Genomic DNA, 17,444 nt, shown 5'->3' with positions numbered 1-17,444 from the left:
GGTGTTTTGTTCTTCATAGAAGAAGAATTTTATTGCACAACGATCGTACACGGTTCAATGTATGGCAAAAAAAGAAGAAGAAACAAACTTATCATCCTAATTACTAAAAGAAATATTAAATATAGTACATGTGCAGATTATGAATATAGAATGAAATTTGACATCCTAATTTCTAGAACAATAAGAGCTAGCCTAAATCATTGATATTGTACTACAATCGAGTGGGGCTAATTATGAGTTTTGGCATATTTTCTTATGACAAAGCAGTCTTTTATATATTTATCTACATGTATTTTAGCATTGTGGAAGTTGTTACATCTGAATATATAATCAAACCTGTCTGTAGCATTGAGTCTCTTAAAATCTGTTGTATTTGATTCGAGGAATGTGAATAACTCATGACGTGAAACATTGTACCTACTGCACATCATGACAAAGTGAAATTCATCTTCAATTTGCTTTGGACAAAATGGGCAAAACCTTTGGTCAGGCGCTACATTATGATATCTACCTGTTTCTATATTCAATTTATGACTGCAGATTCTTAACTGGGTTATCGCTTTACGAATTTCAAAGTTATATATATCATAAAGGTATGTCTCTTGTTTATAACACTTTTTCGATTTGTTAAGAAAAGACAGTTTTGGATTGCTTTTTATGCTTCATATATGCTGATGCGATGGCTTGAATAAGGTAAAGTGTGGTTTTATAGGACAATAATTAAAGTCAAGGATAATAAATGAAACCCATTTCTTGTTGTTTTGAACTGTCACTTCTAAACAATGATTTTTGTAGGCAAAAACCTAAGTAAGCCACAAGATCAGGATTTCAATCTGATCTTGCCTCATGCATAGCGTAATAAACAGACGCCTTGCTCGATATTTTTGTTTGTAAGAATATACTTATACATACGTTGCAATTGACTAAGCAAAACTGCGCCATCTAGCGAGTTTCATGTTATTGCAGCCCCGGTGCATTTTGATCTACAATTGCTGTACTTCAAAGAAATTTAGGTAGAGGGCAGTGGATGTCGAAATCAAACCAGAATTAGTAAATTTATCCAGAAAATAAGACCACTGCGATGCTTTTCATATGGGTCATGTTATTCCTACGCCCATTCTTTCCATAAAGCAGATATACACCAGTACACGTGCTGTGAATGGTGCATAGTTGTAGTCCATGATGCATACGCAATATGATTTAGTGATTACGAATTACGAATGTGTTATAATAAAACTGGTATCAGAGAGATCCACGCAAGTATTGGACAGGTAGCCTCGTGATCGTGGTCATTCCGTGATCAAAATGTACTGAACAGGCATCTGAAATGTGGAGGTACGTGTTTTACATGTTTTCATGATCAAGAGACTGCGAGTTTTGCGTGTTTTCAAGATTTTGATTGACCATATGTATCTCATACGACTGTTGATATTTTGTCAGTATCATTACACCAACCAGTAGATCGTCTCCTTGGTGACGTTACGTCAAAATGACCTAAAGGGCAAACACCTTTGCCCCACTTTGTGGTTAATGCTACATAACAGTTATGAAACAGCGATACAATAGGGTAGGGTAAACGCTCCCACAAACGTACCGTAAAATACTTCAGATCAGTAATTAGAATTTGTGCAGTTGTATTGTAAAATTTGCTAGGAACGTGTATTTAGGTATGAGTCTTAAGGTTTGTTTCTCAGTTATACAACTGATTTCTATGGATGACATTACTAGAAAATGATATGGTAAATTTTTTGGCCCCTTGAAATTTTCAAGGCGATTTTGTTTGTAATGCTTGTAATTGCCACATACTAGTAGAAGGCCAGCTAATTGCACATCGGATTAACGCACACTTCTGTTTACAGCACGGAATACCAAACTCCCAAACTGGTGCGGTCCAGCTGGATAACTTTGCATTATTGCACCACCCGGATAATTCTCCAAAAACTCTGGCAAATGGGATGGGATTAAACGGTATCCATTGTATTTATCTTTGTTTTATAACTAGTTTGTCTTGTCAGTAAGATAAGGAGCAATACTCTACCGGTTTCTATTTACCTTTTTGCCATAACACGTCTATGTTATCTATATAGTGACGAGCATTAAACTGATAGTATCGAAGACCGGAATGGGTGTCATGGGATACCAGGGGCTGAGTGTAAAATTCACATGAAACCATTATAATGCTGTTTGCTTCTACCCATTTCAGCATCGATAGCTAAGAATCGGTTCTTGTAGCAACAGTACTAGTTATAAGCTTACTATACTGTTCCTTGTATTACTTGCTTTAACTTTGATTCCCGACTTTACCTACAGCAAGCTTTACAACACAACAGCAGGCCATTGGCCTGAACACACACATATTACCAAAATAATAATGAGTCGAAAGACTGTGAACTGAATCGATATGGCAACACTGAAGAGACAAAATCTCTTATTTTCATCTAGATTTAACTTTAATTACCGACTTACCTAGACCAAAACTTAAGAGCAAATGACGTCAATTCATCTGAATGTAAATTACCAACAGAACTCATGAGTTGGCAATAACACCAATGAGTTGGAAGACTGTGACCTGAATCAATATTTCAAGACCAAATAGATACCAGCGTACCTCAGTGCTTTTGCTGATATGTCTTCACCTTCTGATGAAAAGATCTTGTGTCTTAAAGACCATAAAGTACATCATCTTTAAGATGATTTTTAGTATTCCAGCTGATATCTTCATTTCCCCTATCGATCAGAGGAAGTCGTTATCACTGTCTGTTGGACGATGTCAGCTTTTGTTGATCCTCTCGGCGCTTCTGCCTGTATGCGTGTTGTCTGAAGCTGGGGACCTTCTCACGATTGACCTATAAAACCGCGATCCTGTCAGCTGCCCCCGTCTTGGTACCTTTTCTTCGTCTGCGGATCCAGGTAAGTCTCTCTCTGTCTGCTATGTGATTCTGCACTTGTTTTCAAAAAAGAACAAGGAACAGTCAGGCCTTCAAGTACGAGTACCAGAGTTACCAACCTTAGATTGATGTGTTCAAAAATTCGTATTTTCCTAGAACTACCATAAAGTGGAATATGTTATCACCAAGCACAGTAGGGGCATCTACGTTGGATAGTTTTAAAGTTTTAGAGCATGTGTGCTGTGTGTGACACGTCGTTCAGTATCGGTACCTGAACCACTCGTACTGTTTATAATTACTGTTGACATAACTTGTCGTTAACTTAATGGTAGTTAATTGCAAATTCTTGTCCGAAGGCAACAGGTAAGATAAAATGAGACACAAATAGTGTAGAACAATGTGGAATATGTCTACTCTGGTCTAAAAGCTATCTCTAAGCTATGACTTGATGGGTTCGACTTCTTTTACTGAGACAGTGGAAGACAAAGGATCTCACCTTTTATCAACGGGATATCCTCCATATAATCAAATCAACATGGCCTAACACGTCATTATTGTCAACATTGGTCCTCTCAGGTTCTGCTCTAAACCGAATCAACAATGGGACCCTTCATTCTGTTCTTCGTCGCCATGGTGGCCGCCTCTCCAGTCAAAAGGTGAATACTGAACAGTATTGTTTTGTTTTGCTCTTGCCCCCTGAGTCCTTGGTTACATCTATAAGTGTCACTGCTTGCGTAATCATTTATGTACATGTATATACGTGGACAGTCATTTTGGTGTTTACAGTGCTATCCCACACGTAATTCCAAACGTAATTCCAAACTTATACAGTTCCCAAACGTTGTCTGTGCTGTGTATAAATAACATTTATTGTTTAACCAAAACATTAGAACTTAGCTCCTCCTTTTAATCTCCAACTCTATGAACCTATAAAGAAAATCTTAACTTTAATTGGCGTCGTGTGTGGCGAAACTGGTAGGGCGGTCGGGTCGTTATCTATGGGTCCCAAGTTCGAAACCAACCGTGCCCCCAACGTTGTGCTCTTGGGAGAGGCACTTTACACAGCCGTTCTCACTTTACCCAGGTGTAAAAATGGGTACCTGACTTCGGCCATGGAGGTAAAAGAAAATACTACCTTAACCTCTGTCAGTATTGTTGTATAAGTTAACCTCTGTCAAGACTGTTAGTATAAGATGCTAACGTGAGTGCTGTCGGGTGCCACATTGTTCTCGTCTGTCCAAAAGCAAAATAAAATAAAATAAGGTCCTTTAGGCACAACCAAGGAGTACTAGTACTTACTTCCAACGTTTCGGTGTCTGTCAGACACCATCATCAGGGTTATAATGGCTGGATACGATTCTCGATGCTACTTATAACCGATGTAGGTGGCGCTGAAGCAGCGAGAATGCCGTCCCAAAACGTGGCTCAGTTTGTATCCCCCTCATCTCTGTTCATGACTGGAGCTGATTCCTGATCCAGATTGCCTCTTTTATCCATCGTGTTAAGTACTCCCTGGTTGTGCCTAAAGAACCTTACTATATAAATAATTGACAACCCGTTGAAGTTTTTTACGGAGAAAAAAACTTTTCCCATGTTCCATACAGGCAGGAGGATCTGTTCGGACAGCTTGACCTTGACCGAGACGGCCGGCTGTCCAAGCAGGAGATTCTGTCCATCATAACTCTCGAGCAGGCCATCCTTGCGCTGGATCACGACGGTATTCCAACATTTCTAACTATCTGAACTTTAATAATGAATGAATGAATGAATGAATGAATGAATGAATGAATGAATGAATGAATGAATGAATGAAAGACCTTTATTGTACATTCATGCCTCGACGGGCTAGGTACAGGTCACTGATAACAGACATAACAGACATATGCAGAGACAAGATACATTTAACTAATTGAAGGTACTAGGCTAACATTATGGTCGACATCTTCTGGCTTCTTTGTACAAGTGTAGATATAGGAACAGATAATGTTACGTTTGATATACAGGGTCTATCTATAATTACATGTTCTATCATAATTTTATAAATTGGTCAAAACCACGGCAGGAAGATATTTAAAAAAAAGTCTCCTTATCTCACCAGTTCCATACGTGCGTCTATAGTCCGTATGAGGTCCGTATGGAGGTCTCTACAAGGCTCCACAGGTCGGTGGAAAAAAATGGAAATTTGACAAGTATACATGCCAGGGGAGTTAGCTGGTCGAAGCCCATACTTGTCGGACAGCTAACTCCTCTGGCATTTTATGTGTCTTTATCTTTCCCTGCCAATTTCCACTATTTTTCCAGGGACCAGTGGAGCGACTGGTAGATAGAGGCTAAGAATTCCATACGGACCTCAAACGGACTTGAATACTGTAGATGCATTTGAATTCGAAGCGGGATTTCATTTCGCGGTAGCGGGAAAGGGACTTTTGCGGTGGTTTTAATTTGGCGGTAGCACCAAGACCTGTAGTCTCTTACCTCCATGGAAAAATGTTCGCGGTGGTTTTAAGTTCGCGGTCACCGTAAAAACCGCGAAAATTTCTGCATGAATATTTACAGAAAGTCTTCCACTCCTGGCGGTCCTCTGCCAGTTCTCCTAGCTGGTGTGTTTTATCTTTATTATCTCTTCCCTGCAGGTGACGGATTCTACACCTCTCTGCAGGTGTTCCAGCTGACGAACGACCCCAACACCTTCCCGATGTTTGACGTCAACAATGACGGCATGGTCAGCTATGAGGAGATCCGTCAGGGCACCAACATGGTGCGCATCTTCGACCGGGAGGACGCTGATGGTGGGTGATGAGGTTCTTAATCTAGTCTCCAAGCAGACTCTACGGTACCATAAGATAGTATCAAAGCTGGCCAAGGAGGATAGCCGGTCAAAGAGAGGCAGACGGTCTCCGGTCGCATACACACTCCTAGGCTGGCTTCACTCCTCTGCCAGCTTTTGATACTAGCTTATGCTAACATAGGATCTGCTTGGAGATTATTCTTCGTCAGTGCACACACATGGTGCGCATCTTCGATAGCGAGGACGCTGATGGTTGGTGCTCAGGGTTTTTTATTGCAACATACGAGTATAAGTAACATGATGGCGACGCACTCAAGCTCAACTCGCATATTTTCGTGTCGTCGTCAGAAACAAACTGAGAGTACAAAAGAACATTGAAACAATACAAATGGGAAAAACATAATGCATCAACTTTTAACACTATTGACACCGGGCTTTTTTGGTCAATTTGGAACGGGGGGGGGGGGTCTTTAGAGACACCTGTAACTCTTAAAGGACTTATTATATGACCACTAAATCGTATTGAATAATGTAGACGTAATACGTAGGATATAACGTAGAATGATGTAAGTATGACGTTATCTGTTTACCATTTATATTGTATGGAACCATATGAAAGGGGGTATTCCCAGAAAACTTAAAGTTATGGTACAAAAATGTAACAGCAAGTGCAGATAATAGACTTGTAATGTTTGTTACGACTTGTGTTGCCGATAGCAACATAATTGACGTCATATGTAAGATACTAGTTGGGCTCAGCCATTATATATCCACCACATTGAATTTTCATAAATACATTCATTTCAGCAAATAATCGCAAAGACAATGGAAAAAGACTAAAATCGTATCTACGAATTTTGTGGGATAATAAGCTACTAGTAGTTTGTCTTGATCTAGTCATTGGGCCCGCCATCTCAAAGAATCGTAGATGAGCTATCATGCTAATTTCCTTCTCCCTCCAGGCAGCGGGTATCTTGAAGGCCCTGAGGCTGATAAGATGGTGTACATCTACGCTGAGATCCTGATTCACGGACTGGCGTTTGTGAGCAGAGACCAGATGGACACCAACGGGGACCAGGTTCGTCTGTTTTCTTATTCTTTGTTTTCTTACTCCTGGTTCCTAATTTAATCTCTCTCCCAAAACGAGAAACTATAAAACAATTTCTAGACATTTAAGCAAAATCTTCTCCTTTTTTTCTCCTTATGCAAAAAATTCTACAAATTCTTGTTTTTCAAAAACCAGACTCTTAAAAATACAAGAATAATTTTCTTCCTCGAAGATAAATTTTCTGTGAGGAAGCAAAACAAGATAAACAAGAAAAAGTATTTTGGGAAAACAAGAAAACAAATCTCAAATTGTCTCAAAAACTTAACAAGCAAAATTTTTCCTTGCCCCAAGGATAAGCACATTTTTCTAACATTTCTTGGGGACAGAATAATTTACTTCCTGGAAGATAAATTTTCTGTAAGGAAGCAAAACAAGAAAAAAACATTTTTGGCAGTGTGTAAAGTACCGTACAATGGCACAACATTGGGACCTGATAGGGATTAGAACCCCGCACCTCTAGTCAACCATCCTAACCACGAGATCAACTTGCCACAGGCTCTGTCCAAGGACGAGGTGATGAGAGCCATGACTCTGGACCAGATCTTTGCAGCTGCGGACGATGACGGTAAGAATATATTTTTTTGGTCTGCTAGAGGCTGTGGAGTCTGACCATCCATAGCAAATACATAGTACTGAAAAGGTTTGAAGGAAAAATTTAACTTGGGGTTTTGCTCTAACATGGCCAAGTGAATTGCACATTGAATAGGATGGCTACTCCAAACCCAGCGCCGTCCGGCTAAGGAGTAGTCGGGAGCAACGTCATGACCAGAAGACAGGGGTTTCAGGACCGGGAAGGACACTACCTTGAGCTCTCGTAATGTTGATTGCACAAGCATAACTCAGGTAACTGAGGCTGCCTGCAAGGCTTTGTTCATAGTATATGCGTTTCTGAATAAACCAATGATTAATTGATAAATGCGTGCACCTTTATCGCCTTTGTCGTGCAGGTGACGGCCACTTGAGCCAGCTGCAGATCGAGGTGACCTTTGACGCCCCGACCTTCCAGATGCTGGATGACAACATGGACGGCAAGGTCAGCTTCGGCGAGCTTCGCAAGGCCATGGACCTCGGAGATGTGTTTGACTTCTTTGACAGCGACGGTAACGCATTTTTCTACCAGTGTGACTTATGTTCTCTGAAGCCAAGTGACGTGATTTTTAGTGTGCCATGCCTGGGCTGCGATAACGTTCGATACAGGTATTCCGGACTGGGTGTCAAATATAGAATACAACACGGTGTATTCCGTATCACCCGAGGTACAAGCCCGACCGCGGGAAGGATCGCCCGACGGCCGAAGCCGAGAGGATGATCCAACCCGAGGGAGGGCTGGGACAAAGGCTCTGGTACAACGCAGCCTTTAATTTTACTTTTACCGTTCTTTTACCGTTCTCAATCCGTCGTTTCTCATGACTATCCTACAGCCGACGGCCTCCTGCAAGGCCAAGAGCAGAACCAGATGATTGGCGTGTACAACCTGATCATTAACGTGGGATCAGCCTACATGACTGACCCTCTCCTGGACACCGACGGCGACGGGAAACTGTCCAAGGACGAAGTGACCAACGCCATGACTCTGGAGCAGATCTTGGTGTCGAACGACGCGTTAGACGGTATGAAATATTATGGTTTTCTGACGTGACGTCATCCTCTGGACTACGCAGGAGCATCCAACAACGAAACAGCCTGTCTTGAGTTTTAGTTCCTATGGGCGCACCCCCCAACCCCAAACCCCACCCCCCAACCATCCAATCAGAGAAAAGACCGTTCAGTTTTCATAAAGGATCTCGCATATATAAGGGAAGCTCATTAATATTCATAAGCAAGGCGGTCAGGAACTAAGTGTGACGGTTGAGAATCAACGAAAGCAGGGTACATCCAGACAGTCGGTTTCGCCGTTGGACGTCTCTAAGTAGGAGGTTGACGTGAAGTATACTACCTTGCTTATGTTTACTGTGCGTTCTTTGTACCTGTCGAAAACAGATAGATATGGGAATTTTCGCAGTTCACAGATACTATACTTTGCATCGGGCCTGCCTTCGCTGTCACGACCCGTGCATTAGTAGATCCACCATTCACTTGAGCTAAGCAACTTCATGGCCACTTTCTAATCCCGGATGTTCCTCGAAAGAAAGTTTAAGAAGCCCTGAAGCAACAGTGTAACTAACTACTGTACTGGTTGTGACAACGAAGACTGGCGCTATACACAGTATAGGCTCGGAGTGTCGCATAAATTCCCAAGGCAGCAATGATCCATGAGTATTTCTTCGATACACCGTGCCTGTTCATACTGTGGCTGGTCTGTCACGCCCAGCATTGCACTGTCCACTTGAGCTATATAAAAAACTACTTCAATGACACTTTAACTTCCTTTCAAAGAACAGCCAGCAATACGTTGATTTTCCCTGTACACCGTGCCCTGTGTACTGTGCCTGGTCTATCACGCCCAGCGTAATAGTAGCTCCACTGTCCAATTGAGCTTAACTACTTCAAGGCCACTTAAACTTTCTTCCCGGATGTTTCTCGAAAGAAAGTTTAAGTAGCCTTGAGGCAGTTAAGCCAAATTGAACTATGTAAAGTGGAGTGGATTCATTCCACATGCTACCGACATCTTTCACACTGCATTCGTCCCTCGGTATATATACCGGTAAGACATCTGGAGCCGCATAGTTCCAGTTTAGAACTTTTATTCAGCCTGTCAGCCAAACCAGTTTCGTTGCGTACATTGTGCCCTACGTAACGATTGCACTGGCCTTGACAGCTAATTCGAAGACGGGAGCTCTGCATAGTATAGGCTTGGTGTGCCGCGAAAATTCCCAAGACAACAATGCAACTGTTCTTACTGAACGAGCTGCACTGTAGTACGTATACATTATAGCGTTCAAGCGTGTTAATCGCGCTAACTATCCTTGTACAGATAACCTAGTAATATTATTTGTATCAAAGACTGACATTCTGGACCGTACGACTGCTAGTCAAGCTGTAAACACGGATCGCCTTTGTAGCCAAAGTTACCTGCATCGTTAATACTGTTATTGTATTTTGTTTATTCATTTTATTTATTTATTTTGTTCATTCCCGTATAGGACTGTTTAGCCACAGTCGACGCTGTAGGGCTGATATCAATTAGGATTTTACCATGGTCAATATTGACCGAAGGAGGCCATAAATATTTTGTTTATTGTATTGTTACCAGGGCTAGCCCTTGATAATAGCCTCCGGCTAGTTGGGTAGCCCTGGCTGTATTTCTCGTGATTATACAGCAGAATAAATCAATAAATGATTTTCCTGTATCTTTGCCACAACAGGTGACGGCCAGTTCACCGAGATTGAGATCCTGTCGTTTTTCGACCGTGACTACTTCGTGAGGATGGACGCCGACGGAGACGGCTTCGTCACCTTCGACGAAATGCGCGCCGTCATCGACGTCGGGTCTTACTTCGACTACTGCGATGCTAACGGTATACGTAATCTTGTAATTTTTTTGGCGACGCCTCAGGGTCGGAGCCATCGATATAGTACTGCGATTGAGTAGCAAAATATTTAAAAGTTCATTGTTCAATCTGAGCTAAAAGGTATCGCAATAAAGCAATAAATCATTAATTGAAGTTCAAACGCCTCTTATACTTCGAATACTGCGACGTTGACGGCGCCGTTTATATGTTTTGTACAGTAGGAAATCTATTGTTTTTGGCGGCGCCTGAGGGATGGATCCATCAGTATAGTACTGCGATTGAGTTGCAAAATATTCGAAATATTCAATTTCATTGATTGAAGTTCAAACTCCCCTTGTAACTTGGTGGAATCAAGTTGCCGGTTTTAAAACCAGCTTAGGTAAACTAAGCTGGATTCCAATTGGCGTGAAATTTCAGATTTAGCAGAGACACTACATCATAATTACGGAGCAGGTGTTCTTATCATAGCCCTAATAACCTCTAATATCATATCAATATCATCCACTTCCAAAATAGGCAGCGGCTTCCTGGAGAGCCTGGAGCAGTATAAGGTGGTTGGACTGTACTACACTATCTTGGCTTTCAATATGGGAACGTAATACGGGTAAGCAAAATATACAATTTTTTTGCTAGTTCCATAGAAAACTACTAGTAGGCCCGTAGTCAAGCATGACCTTACATACGTTTCAAATACAGTTACCGATAAGATTTGTCCACAACTTTTCAAGTTATGCTGTCCTTAAAAGTAGTCTTATTTTAATATTGCCATCTTGAAGTTTTTATATGAATAAATGAATAAGTCAACTGTAAATATGTAACGTTTGAGCAAAGTTTAATTGCACTGTTCAATTTTGAATGTTGGAAGGGTAGCAAAATTTTACTAGTCAATAAGCCATTCATTCATTCATTCATTCATTCATTCATTCATTCATTCATCCATTCATCCATTCATTCAAATGTACAAACGGACGATTCTAAAAACACGATATACTTTACGAAGATAGTTTAGAGGGTAACGATAGAAGTCTAGTCACCATAGACCTACGTAAACCTATGGTCATATTCGACCCATTACTGTACGTTGTCACGTGTCCGCCGGGTCACGTGGGTGAAGATCAGTCATGCTGACGAAGGCTACAGGAAGGTCTATGATCTGTCAGATATTCGGCTGTTGGGTCGAAAGTCAATAGCTTTAGAGTAATAATTTAAAGTATTCGCAATTATTAGTGCTCCATCCTTCAAAAACTCTATTTCCAATGGAAAACGATGTGACAAACAAGTTCAGGACATTTTTTTTTTCTAACCGAGTGCTTTTTTTCTCATTTCTTTTTCAACTACAGTTGGGCGGTCTCCATTTGCAGTGCAAGCAAAACGAGGAACATAGGAGATTCTTGCATCATTCAATGACTCTCAATAAATCATGATGAAATGAGATGTAGCTTTTGTCTCTTATCTCAATCATAGTTACTTGGTCTTTGCATGTGTGGAATTTCACTTTTATGGTAGAAAAAATCACACGTATCATATTTGAAAGTCACACATAATACTTAAATAAAACTAGTAGAATCTTCGAAAAATAATGGACGTGGGAAGAACGAGGATTATGACAGGAGCAATCTAGTGGTCTCATGTTCTAAAATCATATTCTGGTTCTAGTTTTAGTTTTTGATCATCAGTAAACCCTCTAACATTCTGGGTGATTTTGTGGTTAAAGTTTCCAACTTTTCATGGTAACAGAACACAGCTATTTTTTTCAGATAGTGAAGGACCCCAAAGTGAGAAGCTTGGACCTCTTCAAATTAAAGAAAAAGTTGTCATGATCTAAATCCTTACCTTTTTGAGCCGACTTGTTCCAATATCATACAGCACAGTTTACACTCACATGAGAGTTTACACCCAGTGTGACCATTATAATACATCATGGATCGGAAAGTTATGGATAAATGTAGTGTTATGCAGCCCTGAGTGCAGTATATTTATCAAGTTTCATTGTTTTTTACCGTAATTACCTGTATGTATGTTTGTATGTATGTATGTATCTCTGTATGTATCTATTTATCTTTCTATCTATATCTATCTATCTATCTCTATATATACATATAGATAGATAATAGATAGATATTATAAATACAATGAACATTTTTGCCCGTTTCGCAAAAAAAACAGTGCCAAACAATGTAACATACATTTTGTATCTACCTGGAAAAATGGTTGAGAATATTGTGTCACTAACTATTTTTCCAAACAATTTTACCTTATCTGAATATCTCCTTGTAGAATCCAATTTTTTGTTGTTGTAAAATTCCAATCTCCCCTAGGACTAGTCTAGGAGGATTCCGAATTCCCCCGGATTCAAATCTCCTCTGTGACATATGTATAATGTGTGTATGTGTGCGTGACTTTTGGCGTTTGCCCTAGAAGTAAAGTCAACACTCCTTATACGGTATAACTAGAAGATTGAGCAAATAGACAAAAACTGTGATTTTCATCAGAGTTTATTGAGAGTCCTTGAATTATGCAGGAGTCTCCGGGTTTCTTCGTTGTTCACTGTACAAAGCCCGTCCAACTGTAGGTGAAGAAAAATGCAAGCGTTAGGTCAACATAGGCTGCATAGCAGGCTCTCTGGGGCCTTTGTTGGCCCATTATATACTTTTGCTGGCCATTTCTTTTTGTACCAGGTCGCTGATTGTCGGCCGTCGCTGATTTCTGGCCCCGTAGCCTTTAATCAGCGACGGCCGGCGATCAGCGACCCAGTAAAAAAAAAAGAAATGGACAGCAAAGGTGTATCATGAGCCAACAAAAGGCCCTAGAGAGCCTGCTATGGAGGATTGGGTCAACAGAGCATTTGATGAATCTGTTGTCACATCCTTTTTCAACTGTTTTGTTTATTTCGCACATATAAAAAACAATACCAATAAAATATGGAAAAGTAAATAAAAGTGCTGGAGGAGGGGAGAAGCCTCAACTTAACTAAACATTACCTAAATAAAGTCAAAGTCAAACTAAGCTATATACAAGATGTAGAAAATATAAGATGAATTAGAAAATAGTAACAATTGGAAAATGTCAACAATCAACAATCACATTGGTACTAATGAGTTGGACGGAGCTGTGCTGATTGTTTTGAATGCAATATCTATCATATCAAGTTATTATAGAATAGACAGAATAGTGCTGTCTTTACCACTGCAATTAGACTACGGGCATGGATTTGCAAATAAAGAAACTGTAAAATTATTATAAGCAATGGGTAGTGATTTTGAAACTAAAACATGATGATTGATAACAAAAACAAGAGAGCAAATGTATCGCTAAATATGCCCTCTCACACTGCGCTTGCGTCACCGTGGGGTTCATTCACTGTGTCACTGTTTTGTTATTTTCTCCGATTTTTTTAATAATTTGGATATTGCATAATACGTAAAAACGTGGCTCAAAAGATGACAAAATACAGAAAAAGTAAGAAAATGTGTTCTTTATCTCTGAAATCCATTGAGTATCGTTCTGACCCCGCAGTGACGCAAGCTTGACGCAAGGGCACATTAAGCTAAGGGCACAACCCGCCGTTCGTGCAATTTGTCCGTACGTTTTTTTGGAGGGGGGAGGCCACGTCCGCCACGTATTTCTGAAAACGTTCAGGCTGTACAGGACAGACGCGTTGCCGTACTGGCACGTACGGGGGGCGAATCCGCAGCCCGATGGCACCCAAAGTCTGGCCTACACGTAAAGTTCTACGGTGTGTATGCGTGCTCCAAAATCCATCGGATTCTCTACGAGTTCGTAGGAGGCGGTACTTACCAATTAAGGATCCCAAAAGATTGCCCCCGTTTAGGCACGTAGACAGCACGTATTTACACGTACGGCGAGTTGTGCCCTTAGCTTTAAGCATTTATCACGAGAATAGAAACTCACCTGCATCCCGCACCAGCCCGATCTATTTGGTGTTGACGCCGTTAGCCTGCTGGTAGGCCAAAACGTTGTAGTACAGCGCGACCACGTTAAACTGTTCCAGACCATCCAGGAAACCGTTGCCTGTTTTGACGATAAAATGTGAGAAGAAACAGGTAAGCTAATGATGAATCAAAATACGTGAAGATACTGAAAAGCTGCAGTGAATATATGATGGAGTGTTACTGTAACAACTGTCACATGCCCCAAGATTAGAGTTTCTCCCTTCTATATGTAAAAGACCAGTCCCTCAAAGTTTTACCAAATAAATTCTCTTTTTAATGCATCAATTGAATTTTTAGAATATTTGGTAACGTAATCGCAGTGCCATACTGACGGCTTCGTCCCCGAGGCGTCTCCATAAGCAATAGGATTTCCTTTCCAGTAAAAGCCGCTTAATTGCACGGCCTATTTGCCAGTCAATTTCGTGCAATTACCCGGATGATGCAATAGTGCGAAGCTATCTAGCTGGACCGCACCGTTTTAGGAATTGGGGATTCCGTGCAGTGAACAGAATTGTGCGTTAATCCGTTGTGCAATTAATTGGCTTCTACTGCACTAAACATAGAAACGGTACCGTCAGCATCGAGGTAGTCGAAGTAAGAGCCGACGTCGATGACGGCGCGCATTTCGTCGAAGGTGACGAAGCCGTCTCCATTGACGTCCATTCTCCTGAAGTAGACACGGTCGAAAAACGACAGGACCTCAAGCTCCGTGAACTGTCCGTCGCCTGGTGAGGAAAAAGTGCAGTGAAGTTTAACTCAAGTAAACAGTGGAGCTATTATGACAAGGGGAGTGACAGACGCTATGCACAGTATACAGGGTACGGTGTTGTCGCAGTCGTAGTAGTAGTAGTAGTAGTAGTCGTAGTAGTAGTAGTAGTAGGAGTAGTAGTAGTGCAATAGTCGTTGCCATACATTGTATTATGTGCAAATGTCGTACAATAAAGTTCATACAGTGATAGTATTAGAAGTATGTACCTGTTTGCCTAATGAAATAGTGGTAGCGTTAAGGCATTCACAATCTATGTATAAAAAAATTAGAATCATAATCTATCACTATCTGAGACCTGTGTATGACTGTGTCTTGTCACGTGACAATGTCCATCAACCATCACCTGACAGAGAAACTGCTAGATAAGATTTTTGGGTTGACAAGGTTCGTCTCGAAAGCTTCCCCAAGCTAATTGAACTTTAGTTGTGTGTACGTTGTTTAAATTTTTATCAAGAATCATAATCTGTTTACCATCTGCATCGTTCGCCACCATGATCTGGTCGAAAGTCATGGCGTTGACCACTTCGTCCTTGGACAGTTGCCCGTCGCTGTTGGTGTCAAGGAGAGGGTCAGCTGGGATGGCGTCTCGCAAGTTCAAGATCAGGTTGTACACGCCGATGATTGAGTTCTGCTCCACGCCTGTCAAGACGCCGTCGGCTGTTGGGCGGTCGCGAGAAACGATGGATTAAGAACGGTGAAAAGTGTGGTAAAGCCCCCTTTACAAATCAAGAATTTAGCTCGGCCAAGTTGTCAGCGAGCTCTAAATTACGAGGAGGTATGACCCTGATGCCGACAAAATAACTCTGCCATTTGTTCGTAGGCATCAGGGTCATGCCTCCTCGTTATTTAGAGCTCGCTGACAACTCGGCCTAGCTAAATTCTTGATTTGTAAAGGGGGCTTAAAGGCTGAGTTGTACCGGACAGTTAAAAAATGGTACGTATTGCTTCCCTACTTAGCATCCGATCAGCTAGTCTGTGTAACACAAACTCTGCTGTTCGGGGCTGTACCTGGCCCCTTCTAGGAGGCCGGTGGATGTTGGGCGGGATGCTATAAGCGAGATATAATCAGGCTACCGATATGGTTGGGTGTAGAACATTCACCAGTGGGTTAGCCCTCTACTTTCACAGATGTGTGTGGCCCAAGGACTATAGGAACAAAGATGAGTGCCAAACTATACACCGTATGGAGAAACAAGTGACACTAGTAATAACTAGATAATCATTTTCTCTCTCTACCTTACATTTTAACAAACTTTATCTATCATATATATATATATATATATATATATATATATATATATATATATATATATATATATATATATATGACCTTCTTCGGTCAATATTGACCATGGTAAAGTCCTAATTGATATCAGCCTACATTGTCGACTCTATCAGTAGCTAGATGATATTACCGTCACTGTCAAAGAAGTCAAACACGTCTCCTAGGTCAAAGACCTTGCGGAACTCGCCGAAGCTGACCACACCGTCCATGTTGTCATCGAGGATCTGGAAGTTCTGAGCGCCAAAGACGTTCTCGATCTGCTGCTGGGTGAAGGCGCCGTCGTCTGCGTTACAAAGATGATACATATAGAATACAACACGGTGTATTCCGTATCACCCAAGGTATCAGCCCGACCGGGGGTCGTATTGCCCGAAGGCCTAAGGCCGGAGGGTGATCCGACCCGCGGGAGGGCTGAGACCGAGGGTGATGCGGAATACACCGTGTTGTATTTTATTTATGTCATACCCACCTGAGAAAACCCATGTTTTGATGCGAAATGTGCCAGAAGTTGAACATATTTGGTGCCCTCGAACCAAAAGCTTTGCAACAGCAATGTTCCAACGTCCGAATCAGGTATTCGAATTGCCAACCGAGCCGTATTCGGCCCGCTCGAAATGGTTCGATTTACTCGGAGAAAGCCTGTGTGATACGCCTTTCGAACCTGTGCGATACGGAAGCGTTCGACCCAGTCCGGAACACCCGTATCGAACGTTTTCGCGTCACAGGTATGACATAAAGATTCGTATTGAAGCTTTGAACTGCCATGCAACACAAGAAATTGCTCACCTCGAATCGGACATCTGTCCGTCGACCTTCGCCAGGAGTGGTGATTCAATTACGCTAATCACGTGACCTAGAGTAAAGAATCGTAGATGCCTGGCAAGCTGTATCGGCCCCCGTCTCTGTTCAGTGCGATTGGGAGGGCAGTAAATCCGACGGGGGCGATACCGCTTGCCAGGCATCTACGATTCTTTATTACTCGAGTTACGTGTCATTAGGTCACGTGATCAGAGTAATTGAATCATTACTCCTGACGAAGGTCGACGGATCTGCCACCGAAAATTCGAATTTTTTTCAACATATTTTCTTACTTAACTTTTAAGTTCATCTGGGTTGGTGGAGGTCATTCTTGAGCTACTTTAACCCTATTCAGACCGGGCTTTTTTGGTCATCCCGGCACCGGGGGGGGGGGGGCTTTTGA

The 17,444-nt window shown here is 41.6% G+C and overlaps 2 protein-coding genes across 3 annotated transcripts in view; one reads left to right on the top strand and one right to left on the bottom strand.

The window, feature by feature from the left end:
* The first annotated feature begins 2,762 nt into the window (after positions 1–2,762).
* On the top strand, positions 2,763–11,670 carry LOC118428260 (calumenin-A-like). The gene is made up of 11 exons (XM_035838273.1): positions 2,763–2,910; positions 3,465–3,544; positions 4,493–4,605; positions 5,522–5,677; positions 6,639–6,754; positions 7,280–7,349; positions 7,732–7,884; positions 8,206–8,394; positions 10,090–10,242; positions 10,753–10,840; positions 11,577–11,670. The coding sequence occupies exons 2-10, from the start codon at positions 3,489–3,491 to the stop codon at positions 10,833–10,835; spliced, it is 1,089 nt and encodes a 362-aa protein (XP_035694166.1). The 5' UTR covers positions 2,763–2,910; positions 3,465–3,488; the 3' UTR covers positions 10,836–10,840; positions 11,577–11,670.
* Positions 11,671–14,126: 2,456 nt separating this feature from the next.
* The window catches only part of LOC118428258, a 10,744-nt gene continuing 7,426 nt past the window's right edge, over positions 14,127–17,444 (bottom strand). For both annotated transcript variants that reach the window (XM_035838270.1, XM_035838271.1), the window contains exons 7-10: positions 16,374–16,526; positions 15,430–15,615; positions 14,762–14,914; positions 14,127–14,268 (exon numbers count right to left, since the gene is read on the bottom strand). In XM_035838270.1, the coding sequence (XP_035694163.1) occupies positions 14,171–14,268; positions 14,762–14,914; positions 15,430–15,615; positions 16,374–16,526 (590 nt within the window). In that variant the 3' untranslated portion in view covers positions 14,127–14,170. The remainder of the gene's footprint in view (positions 14,269–14,761; positions 14,915–15,429; positions 15,616–16,373; positions 16,527–17,444) is intronic.

This window comes from Branchiostoma floridae, chromosome 12 (assembly GCF_000003815.2).
Source record: "Branchiostoma floridae strain S238N-H82 chromosome 12, Bfl_VNyyK, whole genome shotgun sequence".
NCBI lineage: Eukaryota > Metazoa > Chordata > Leptocardii > Amphioxiformes > Branchiostomatidae > Branchiostoma > Branchiostoma floridae.
The sequence above is the reverse complement of the archived record's forward strand: the minus strand, read 5'-3'. Positions and strand labels throughout refer to the sequence as shown.

What these genes read in the sequence shown, in the direction of transcription:
- LOC118428260 (XM_035838273.1), top strand. Translation starts at nt 3,489, where the DNA reads ATGGGACCCTTCATTCTGTTCTTCGTCGCCATGGTGGCCGCCTCTCCA. An exon ending in TGCAGCTGCGGACGATGACG is followed by an intron (nt 7,350 to 7,731) that starts GTAAGAATATAT and finishes TTTGTCGTGCAG; the next exon opens with GTGACGGCCACTTGAGCCAG. An exon ending in GTCGAACGACGCGTTAGACG is followed by an intron (nt 8,395 to 10,089) that starts GTATGAAATATT and finishes TTGCCACAACAG; the next exon opens with GTGACGGCCAGTTCACCGAG.